Below are 11274 nucleotides of genomic sequence, written 5' to 3' on the forward strand. Positions count from 1 at the left end.
AAAAGTGACTCGGTGCCAAAAAATACACAATTTTTTGCCTTTAACAGGCAAATACCGCAGACACCTGTTTTTGTTAGTCCAGCTGCATGAAGTCTGTATATGCTTTATAAAATAAGGGCTAGAGGGGAGAGATTATCTCATCTACTTCGTACTACATTGAGTGTAGCAAAATATATACAATTTACAAAATTCTGATTTGTGATGATACCCTGAGAAGCAGAAAAAATTAAAACATCTTTAGCTCTGACATGAATCATATATTTCCACCTTTGATTACAAAATAATGACATGTACGCACCTGTCAAACAAAGAAATACTTAAAAACATATTTAAATACTTTACAGGAAGAAAATGCTGGCTGTTTCACATTGAAATCTTCATACGACAGCTAATGTCTTTTCATATCTACTGTAAATAACTTGTTCAATTAAGGCTATGAAATGCTGAAGAAAAGAGGGGCAGGATGGAGGAAAAGAAAGAGGGAAAAATAACATTTTAAAAAATTCTGAGTAAATGATTCTGTGTATAGTCGTATTTAACATTAGAAAGTTCACATACACAAATCCTGAATCACGCTTTTGAATTATTGTAAAACCATCTTTTCTGCTAAGATAGAAATTTAAAAAGCATCTTTGATTTGCATATTTCTAAAGACATTTTCAGTTTGCTTGAAGTTCTTCTCCAACTTTATGCCTGTGTTTTAATACCATTACATATAGTCCCACACCTATTCTCCCTTTAATAAATACATTATCTTCGACAAGTCATAGCTATAAAGCAACCATCAGCTATTTTAAAAAACACAAAATATACCGAATTTCTAAATGTAGGAGAGTATGATCTACTTGGAAAAGTCTACGCTAATTCCAAGAGGCTGCTTCTCAAAATAGTTTTAGAATTTCTCTTTGGAATCGTTTTCAGTTAGCTAAAAGCCACATAGGAAACCCAACCTTGTTGTTTTATAGAGGTCTCATTTTAAAAAATAATAAAAATTTAAATAAAGTGGCATCACTCACCTTATTCAATCAACCTGACTTCAAATTACATTTTTGGCTATATCCAAAAATCAAATTTACCTCAAAAGACAAAAATTTTCTACAATGAAAATATTTTTTTAAATGTGAAAGCATTCTGAGAGCAGCATTCCAAAATTTATCAGAAATAAAAGTAACAGGTTAGAGTAAGGATAAAACTTCAAAGTTTTCCAAGGAAGATCATTTTGGAGGTATGACGCAGGTGGAAGGAATGTTAATTTTTACATATAATCTCGGAAAACATTTAAAAGACACATTTCTTTATGTTCATACTTCTATTTGTCCTTCAGATGGTTGAATTTTATCTAATAATAACTACCTTTTCAAAATCCTAAAATGATTTTAAATGGGTTATGAATTAAAAATTTTCCACAAAGGTTATTAGGGGGTGGGGTGAGGAGGTGCACCAATGTGTGTAAGGATAAGACTTTTCCACTTGCAATCTAAGCACCCAAAGCACGTCAGAGGTGCAAGCTCTAGAAGCTAAAGTTTTGTTGGATGGTAGCGATTTAGAGGGGCTTTCAAGCAGCTCTGAAGGTCTCCATTCATTCCTGAAATTCTGTGTAGTTGAACAATACTAGTTGCATTCAATGTTTTGTTTGTTTCACAGTGTGGTCCTATAATATGAGCTTTTCAGTTATAGTGAATGTTATTTTTGTCATTTTTGGCACTTACAGTTCACAATGCTTGGTTATGTGGTTTAAGATTGTTTTAATTTTTGCATTTTACATTCCTTTTGGCACTTTTGAAGAAGGGACATTGTCTTTTATGTTGTTTGGGGAAAGTGGTAAGCCTCCCCCGTCTCGAGCTTTAAATGTTTGGCTTTATGAAATCCACAACTCTCCCCCAGAATCTTCCATCATTAAATAATGCGAGTGGAAATTTGCCTTCATAAGCTGGCCATTCCAACCGTCTTAGAGGCTGGTATCCCCAGCTTCGGATTTAGGCTGTTTGGTCGCTGCCGTCACCGGCTCTGGTGGCCCCTCTCGGCAGAAAAGTACAACTGGATTTTTGCGGGCCCACATGGCCACGTCCCCTGCCACTCCGCTGGCCGGGTTGGAAGAGGGCATCCTGCTGCAAGCCCCCAGCCGGTTGGCATAGCGGTTTCGAAGGCGACTGCGGCTTCTGGCTTGCAGACCCGGGCCCTGGCTGGGCAGGAAAGCGTCCACATTCCTAGTCCGGTAGCCCTCCTCGCGGTTGCGCCCTAGGAGCATCGAAATGTTGGGATTGCGGATGGCGTAGATGACAGGGTTGATGGCCCCATTGGCCCAGGTCAGCCAGACGGCCACCACGTTGAGGAGCGAGGGGGCCTGCACAGTCTGGGCCTGCCGGGCGGCGGCCAGCAGCACCAGGAAGCAGTAGGGCCCCCAGCAGCAGATGACGAAGACGATCATGATGAGGACGGTGGTGGCCGTGCGCACCTCGCTGAAGAAGCGCAGCACGCGCGCGTAGGTGTTCACAGGCCGCACGCGCACGTCCGACAGGCGCACCGTCTTGCAGATGTGGTAGTGGCAGAAGCACATGAACAGGAAGGGCAGCAGGTAGCAGGCCACCACCAGCCCCACGCTGAAGGCCGCGCCCAGCTGCGCGGGGTCCGGGGAAGTCCGGTAGAGGCAGCCGTGGAAGCTCTGCGCCGCCGCGAGTTCCCGGGGCGCCCCGAGCAGCTCCCAGGGCAAGGAGAAGCCCAGGGCCGTCAGCCAGGCGCCCGCCAGCAGCTGCAGCGCGCGGCGGCGGCCGATCTTCTCCCGCGGCGGCCGCACGATGGCGCAGTAGCGGTCCAACGAGATGAGCGCCACGCTGAGCGTAGACACGATGCCGAAGCACGAGCTGAAGAAGCGGCTGGCGGCGCAGAAGCCGCGCCAGGGCCCCGCGGCGGCGGCAGGCGCCGAATCCCCGGGCGGCGTGAAGAGGTCCAGGAAGGCGGCGGGCAGGCAGAGCAGGGCCGTGAGCAGATCCGATAGGGACAGCGACAGGATGAAGGCGTTGGTGACGGTGCGGAGCTGCCGGTGCTTCACAATCACCCCCATCACCGCGCAGTTGCCAAGGCTAGACAGCAGGAAGATGAGCAGGAGGACGAGCGCCTGGGCCGCCACTGCAGCTCCGTGCGACAGCAGCGGCGCCGCCTCCGGGCCTAGCGGCCGCCTCACCTCCGCCCCCGCCTCCCGCGCTGCCCCGGACCCGCCAAGGCCGCCGCCTCCGCTTGCGTCGCTCAGGTTCCCCAGCGCTGCGGCCGCCGCGGTCGCCACGGTGCTGAAGGAGAGCACGGCCGCCGTGGCCGCGGAGGAAGTCCCGCCAGGTGGGCCGGCCGCGGAGGGGGCGCCGGAGTGCTGGCTGCCCAGTAAGGCCATGCTCCCTGGTGGGCGGGGCGGCGGCGGCTCCTCCATGGGGCGCAGTGGCGGCCGCGGATCTCCTCATCCCGCACCGGGGGCGGCGGCCGCTAGGTCGGAGTGGTGGCTCGGGGCCGGGGGCTAGCGGCCGCCGCGGGGAGCTGGGCTCGGCCGGAGGGGTGGCGGTCGCTGGGGACCTGGCGGAGCCTTTGACGTGGGTTCCAGCGTTGCCGAGGGAACCGCGTGTTTACGCAGGAGCGCGGGGCGGGACGGCAGCCCAGTACCCGCTGCAAAGCCGACCCGCGACACCGGTACTCCGGAGGTTACCGGCCCAGGTCTTCGGGTTTCCGAGAGTGCCAGGTCGACCTCCTGAGGGACCACTGTCCGGCCAGATAAAGTGCCGACTGGCATGCAAACAAATGACCAGATTCAACGAAAGTTCACTCTTGCTTTCTTTTGTAGGGTACAAATGTTCTACAGGCAGGCCTTTTGGGGAGTGGTGGGGGGGCACTTTGCTTCCTGTGGGTGCTTTTGGTATATACAGGTAGGAAAGGAATCTAGAAAGTGAAGTGAAAGAAAAATCCAGAAGTCTACATCCAGACATCTTAAACTTGAGAAGCAGACTAATTTAAACCAGTAATTCTCAAACTTGAGCTAACAGAATTCAGATAGAGGGCGTGTTAAAATACAAGTGACGAGGTCTGAACCCCAGCGTTTCGAATATGTCTGGGGAAGTACCCAAGAATTTGTATCTCTAACGGGTTCGTGGGTGGTGATGATGATGCTGGTCCCAGGACCACACTTAGAGAACCACTGATGTCAAGAGTTTCATAAAATGCAGATTCTCAGGCTGACAGAATTACTAAGGATGGGCCCATGACTCTAAACCCTGTAGGTGATTCTGATACAGGTGCTCTGAGGAGCTAGGATAGTTCCTTTAGATGTTACTTCATTTCCAAGGGCCTGGACCTCAGGCCCCTACTGGCTGATAAATGGGGGGAGAGGGATTGGTGCCTTGCCCTGCTAGCAGCCTTCATCTGTTCTCAGGAATGGGGTATGTTTTGAGTCTAAGGTGCTGCCAGCCTGGCAATCATCACAGATGCAGCTCCAGGTACCTGGCTGGGAGATACGGGAAAAAGAAAGGCAGGGCTACCCAGGGAAGTTGCATCTCAAGTTTCTGGGCATGGCCTCTAATGGGGAAAAGTGTGATAAACCCTCAGGTTAACTAACTCTGGGCTCTTCGCTAAAGCAGTGGTTCACAGATTATGGACATTGGACCAGCAGCATCAACATCCCCTGGAAACCTTGAGAAATACAAATTATCAGGCCTACAGTGCATAGGATACCCCTGATCTACTGAAACTCCTGTGGTGGGGCCCAGGCACCTATGTTTTAACAAGCCCTCCCAGTGATTCTGATGCACAAATTTGAGAAACACCGCTCTAAAGAATGACTAGTACATTTGTAGATCTTAGAATCAATGGTATTAGTATTTGGAGTGCTTATTTCATTCAGAAAAAATATCCTACAGGAAATTTACAGTATAAATAGAAGAACGTTTAAGGTGGCAAAGCAAAACTGGGTTTCTCAGCCTCAGCGTCATGGACTTTTGGGCCAGATAATTCTTTATTGCAGAGGCTACCTATACATTGTACGATGTTCAGCAGCATCCCTAGTCCCTACCTACGAGATGCCAGTAGCACCTCTCCCAGCTGTGACAACTAAAACTGTCTTCAGATATTGCCAAATATCCTCTTGGGAGCAGTCAACGCCAGCTTAATGTAGACTGATTTTGTCTTAATTTTGTCAATCAAAGCAAAAATATAATTATCATACATTAATTTATTTGGCAAACACAATCTTCTAAGATTGTGCTTAGTTTTAGGAAACAACATATAAGATAGGAAACCCAGCCCAAATAAGCTTAAGCCACCGGCCAACACAGTATATTACAGTGTGCTAAATATTGTCTTAAAAATATGTGAGTGAAATTATTTGGAGGTGACTAACTCTTCCTGACAAAGACTTTGTACAAGAGGTGACATTAGACTTTTTAAAAAAAGAAGAAAGGGAAAGAACATTTGATGCATGTGCAAAGTCTGGAGGTTAGTGTTGAAGTGAGCAGTGTCTGAATTCTAGGATATTGGAGATGGGGAGTGAAGAAGAAAATAAACGATCAAAGTTTATTGGGGCCACCTTATGATGGGCCTTGTAGGCCATGCTCTGGAGACTGAACTTCATCAGGGGAGGAGGGGCTAATAGCACAAGGGAGGGCTGTGAGCAAGCGCATGGTTCAGAAGGACCAGAAGGACTGCACTCTTCTGCTTCCTTCCTTCCTCATCTTTCTCAGTGTCCTCTCCTCTGCCAGTTCGTCCTCTTCCACCTGCCTTTACATGCTGGAGTTCATCAAAGCCCTGTTCTCAGCTCCTCTGGACTCCCCCCTCAGCCCCATCTCACTCACATCCAGGACTTCAAAGATTATCTATATATTCATTACTCAAATTATGTCTGTGGCCCCAACCTACATGTCCTGTTACTTGGCATCTCTCTCCTTGATGTGCCAGTGGCACATCAAATGGGTGCATGATCCTCTTCCTACTTCCCCTGAAAAACTTGGTCTTCAATACTCTGTATCTCAGAATATGGTAGAACCATCCTTCTAGCTTTTAAGCCAAAAACTTAAGAGTTTTCCTTGATAAATCCCTCCTCCTTACCACCAGTCCACATCCAATTCATCAACCAAGACCTATGGATTTTAGTTGCGGACTATCTTTGCATCCATTCACCTCCTCCATCCTGAATCTCGGCTCTCATCCTCTCTTTGGACTACTGTTGTCACTGCTGTCCTAACCAGTCTTCCCACATCCAGTCCCTACATTGTAGGCAGCTAGGCATAATGCTCTTAAAAAAATTCTTCATGCCAATTACTTATTTAAACTCTTCTAATTAGGCCAGTGTAGTGGCATGTGCCTGTAGTCCCAGGTACTTAGGAAGCTGAGGAGGGAGGATCGTATGAGCCCAGTAGTTACAGGCCAGCCTGGGCAACATAGTGAGACCATGTCTCTTTAAAAAAAATCCTATTGGCTTTCCCCATTTATTTTAGAATAAGGACCCCAATCCTTAACATTTCCTACAAGGCACTGCATGATTTGACCCTGCTTCCTCTCTAGTCTCATTCGGTACCACTTTCCTTCTTTTTTGCTGTGTTCCTGCCACACTTGGCTTTTATGACTTCCTTAAACCTCCCATCTTAGGGCGTTTGCACTTGCTATCCCCTCTGCCTGGAAAGCTCCATCTTCTTCCTGCCTTCCCTAGCATCCCCATGTTCGCGTTAAGGTTAGTCCATGGGGGAAGCCTCCCTTGACTGATACCGTCCTCTCCCCACGTATTGGGCCATGTTCCCCTGTTAGTTTCACAGCACTCTGTATTTTCCATTGTAGCACATAACCATGGTCTATAATTTTTTTGCGTGATTATCTAAGCATTACCTGCCTCCCACTGTATACTATACGAGGACCTAAACCTTGCCTATTTATTTTATGAGATCCCCAGCACTTAGCACTCTAACAAACTGCTATACAAATGCCAACATACAAAAAAATATTTTTTGAGTAACTGTAAGAGGAGAATCTGGAATTTAAGAGACCACTTAAGGAGAGGCATTCTAATAGTCCAGCTGAAAAATGAGAGTCTGAAGTGGACCTTTGCAGTGAAGGAGAGGTCATGTATAGATTAGGGTAGGTAGTATATGGATTAGGATTCGCTGGGCGTAAGTAACACATGAGGACACACTGGTTCACATAAGCAATATAGGAATTTACTGGAAGGACAGGGGAAGTTCCATTTACAAAAGGACAGTCTAACAGCAGCTCCAAGAAGAAGAGAAGTCAGAGCAGTCCTGTGGGTAGGGAGAGCAGAAACTGATGGGAGTGATCTCTTTAGGCCACCATTGGAACAGATCAACTTCAGTTTTCAGACCTTATGTCATTTCTCAAGATCTCAGGTCTGGGGGAGAAAGTCTTGACTGGTGTACCAGTTTCCCAGCAGTCCTAGCAAGACTACATGCAGGTAGTTTCCCAAAGAAAAAGGAGAATGCTGTTGATAAAAGAAGGGGAGGCCAGGCGCGGTGGCTCATGCCTGTAATCCCAGCACTTTGGGAGGCCAAGGTGGGTGAATCACGAGATCAGGAGTTCAAGACCAGCCTGGGCAACATGGTGAAACCCCGTCTCTAAAAATACAAAAAAATTAGCTGAATGTAGTGGCAGGCACCTGTAATCCCAGCTACTCAGGAGGCTGAGGCAGGAGAATCGCTTGAACCCGGGAAGCAGAGGTTGCAGTGAGCCAAGATCACGCCACTGCACTCTCCCCCTGGCGACAGAGACTCCATCTCATTAAAAAAAAAAAAAAAAAAGTTGGGGGGTAAAAGAAGGGGAAAGGCATGATGGCTGGAGAAATCCACAGCTATCCACCTCAGGAGCATCAACAAAGAGGACAAAGATTGTGAATAGGAGCCAAGGGTCAATCCCAAGTCCCTAGCTTGGCGGATGGCGGTGCCATTAATCAAGTTAGGAAATATGGGAAGAGGGCCACAGTCTAGGGGGAAAATGATCTTGGTTGTCCTCTAAGTACTACATCTACAGTATGGCCTTAGACCTCAGAAATTAGGGATGTGGATGTGGTTAGTCTCTCTACAAGAGGGAAAACCATGGGAATGAATGTGACAATTTAAGGACAGAGTAGTCAGGGAAGAAAGAAAAGGACCATGGAAGGAATGCTAGGGAGTACTAAAAGTTAAGAAGCAGATAAAGAAAGCAAAGCTAGGCAGGTGAATGATACAGTTAATGAGGCACAATGGTCTATTGAGAAATCAGCTGTTTTATGTTTTTGGTTTTCAGAAAAGAAGGTAAGGCAATTTTCCCAGCCTTTTCTGAGGAACGTACTTGTGAGCGCTATCCTTTACCTCCAGGTGGAGAGCTAACAGGCTTTTCATGTGTTTCAGAGCTTAGAGGAGAAGTTGCCAGCCAGGATTACCCAAACAGGTAATTAAAATAGGCTCATCCAAAAGTTTGCTACTCACAGTACTCCAACAAGCAACATTAGCATCGCCTGAGAGCTTGTTAGAAATGCCCCACCCCATGTCTCATGAATGAGAATCTAAGATTCCCAGGTGATTCACATGCACATTGAAGTATGAAGAACAGTGTCCTAAAGAGGGGTAGTATGCAATCTGTGGCTTTCAGGATTGAAGAGAAGGGTGACCTAACTCTTACTGAGTCTGGAGGACTTGGAGCAAAGCGCATTGTGAGTTCATGATGAAGAGGAGATGGGCCTGGGCCCATACAATTGCAGCACTTTGGTGGGCACTAATGGGGACTGGGTACTAACCTCGTAAGCCTAACTGAGTGGTTCTGCGGGTGAGCTGAGCACCGAGGGACTAGAGTTGCCTGTTCTAAAATGGACCACACCTACCTGCAGGGAGCAAGCAACGGGGGCCACCATGGATTGCATAAACCATAAGACCTGGCAATTAGGTAAAGTTTCTAATGAGTAATGAGGTAGAAGCCAGATTGCAGTAGTTGAATAGCAAAATGGAAGGTGAGAAAATGTTCCCAATGAGGAGACAGTAAGGAATCTAGAAGCTTAAATACCAAGGGAAGGAGTTAGCAGTGACAGCCATCCACAGAGGGAAGGAGGGACAGGGATGTTTGTTTCATTTTGTTTACAATTAGCACATTTAAATACTTAGAAGGAACCAGTGTGGGGGTGGCTGGGGGCGGGGGGGGGGGGGAGGGCAGGAGACTGGAGACACCTGAAAAAGGTTAATTGATGAGGCAAGACCCTCACTGAGATGGGAAGGGATAGATGTGAGCAGTATTGAGAAGGCAGAATCAACAGGGCTTTGTGACTGACTAGACATGTGGAGGTCAGAGAAGGAGGAGTTGATTTCCCTAATGTTTTTTAGTTCAAGGGAACCAGAGTGAAGTACAGCAGGAATGAACACTATTTCAAGAGTTCAGCTCTGGTTTGGATTGAAATTTAGGAAGACTTAGGTAATAGCTATTTAATGTTCAAGAAATATAACATTCTTATTAAAGTACTATATCCTAGACCAAGTTATGGCCATCCTATCTTAGAACTGGAGGAAGTGTTGTAGGGAAATACTAGACTTGGAGTCGGAACTCCTAGATTTGCAGCCTCTAAATGACCTTAGGAGAGTTATTTAACATGTTCGACTTGCATCTCCCTTAAATGTATAAATGGGATAAAAACAGTGGCATACCACGGGTAGGGCAGGAACAGTTTCCCCTGGTGGAATTGATAAAGGGGTGTGCTGTCTTTAGAGAATTTTAGAACAATAATAAAACCAACTAAAAGTCTTTTTAAAAATTATCACCAAATGCTGACAATTCTAAATGAGGTCAGTGAGTAAAACTACCCCCTACCTTGATGGCCATGGAATCATGCATTTCTGAATGTACTTCAGTATGTACCTGATAGATTATAAAATGCTACAAAATGTAATTTTTAAACAATTTTCCTTCAAATTCATGTGACTTGTGAGATTTGGAGGGAAAATACTGGTTCCGTTTTTATTTTTTTAAAAAAGTATAGCAAATCTGATTTGCAAAAATTATTTGGTCATATTGTTAGTGATGTCATTTTTTTGAGGTAAGTGATTTATTTACTACAGAATTCTGTGGAGAATGAGTGAAAAACATCCTGTTTTGTGTAATAGAGAAATAAACATTAACATGATAGCTTTCCTTTTGTTCAGGTAATTAAATCACAGACCTAATAATAAGGCCTATACAGACTCTCTGGGTGATAAGGCCTGTTAAATGAATTAATTACTTCAGTTTCTGGATGCTCCAAAATAAAATACTATTACCTATCTCACAAAAGACTCTACTGAATTCTTGGGGAGCATCATATCTTAGAATATTTTAATGCTTCAGCTATTTTTAACAGGCTCATAGGAAGTATTAACTAGAAGGAATGCCAATAGTAACCATTTATTTCATGTTTTAAATCTACCTAGCATGCAGCTGATGGAGTATGAGACTCATTCCATTGTAAGGATTCACTGCTTAATTTCTACTGTATATCTGTATTTTAATAATGCAATAAGCAACCCCTTTTATAAAAGCCCTGAAGATATAGCAAAAGTCTGATTACTAGTCGGTCTTCTCAGCATCAGTCTCTGATACTTCAGTACCTGTGGATGTAGAAGCTGTGCTTTGTGCCACAGAGAACACCCTGGCAGCAGCTATAACAAAGAAGCTGACTCCAGCCCCATCCTTCCCAGGCTATTGTGCTAAGTGTTGAGTACTTTATAATAATCCATCTCCTTTACATGCTGCTTATAGAGAGGGCATTATTCTACTCAAAAAAATGGAAGACAAAAATAATGAGCTTGTAAAGTTCACTGTTAAATTCCACATATTATTCGAAGAGCCTTTAATACAAAATATGATATTAATAGTAATTATTATAGAGCAATATTTTAAAAGTAACTACTGTTTTAATTTTACCTGATATGTTAATCACTAGAAAAAGACTCTGAATTTCTGGCATTTTGTATGCTAGACATAAGTGATATTTATACAAATACAGTTGCAAATACGAGGTATAATGACTTTATATTTAGCCACAGGGTAGTATTTTAGAAAGAATGAAAGTTAGTTTATGTGTATAATTTATTTGTTTTCATATAATTTAGAGAAAACAGTCCTTAAGGATAATGATTACTTTAAAAAGAAAGCCCTTAAAATCATGGAAGAAGTCACTTGAGAAGAAATCCATCCCTCAGTGGGTCGTCATCTTCTACTATAAAGCTTGCTGTACCCGTGTAATGGGCTTGTCCTGATACTTCCACTATAACAGCTTTAAAATCACCACATTTCGCTTCCTGA

General features: G+C 45.0%; 2 protein-coding genes across 5 annotated transcripts in view; both read right to left on the reverse strand.

Moving 5' to 3' along the window:
* The window catches only part of L3HYPDH (trans-L-3-hydroxyproline dehydratase), a 31705-nt gene that overhangs the window by 9044 nt on the left and 11387 nt on the right, over positions 1-11274 (reverse strand). For 2 of the 4 annotated variants that reach the window (XM_004055243.5, XM_063697871.1), the window contains exon 5: positions 10784-11270. The exons of the other annotated variants lie outside the window; for them this stretch is intronic. In XM_004055243.5, coding sequence (XP_004055291.3) covers positions 11145-11270 — 126 coding nt within the window. In that variant the 3' untranslated portion in view covers positions 10784-11144. Of the gene's footprint in view, positions 1-10783; positions 11271-11274 lie in introns of those variants that run through there. 4 annotated transcript variants of the gene reach the window in all.
* Positions 1278-3446, reverse strand: GPR135 (G protein-coupled receptor 135). Its single transcript, XM_004055250.5, has one exon. It carries the CDS (start codon positions 3416-3418, stop codon positions 1949-1951), a length of 1470 nt encoding a protein of 489 aa, XP_004055298.3. The 5' UTR covers positions 3419-3446; the 3' UTR covers positions 1278-1948.

This window comes from Gorilla gorilla, chromosome 15, assembly GCF_029281585.2.
Source record: "Gorilla gorilla gorilla isolate KB3781 chromosome 15, NHGRI_mGorGor1-v2.1_pri, whole genome shotgun sequence".
In the NCBI taxonomy this organism is placed as follows: Eukaryota; Metazoa; Chordata; class Mammalia; order Primates; family Hominidae; genus Gorilla; species Gorilla gorilla.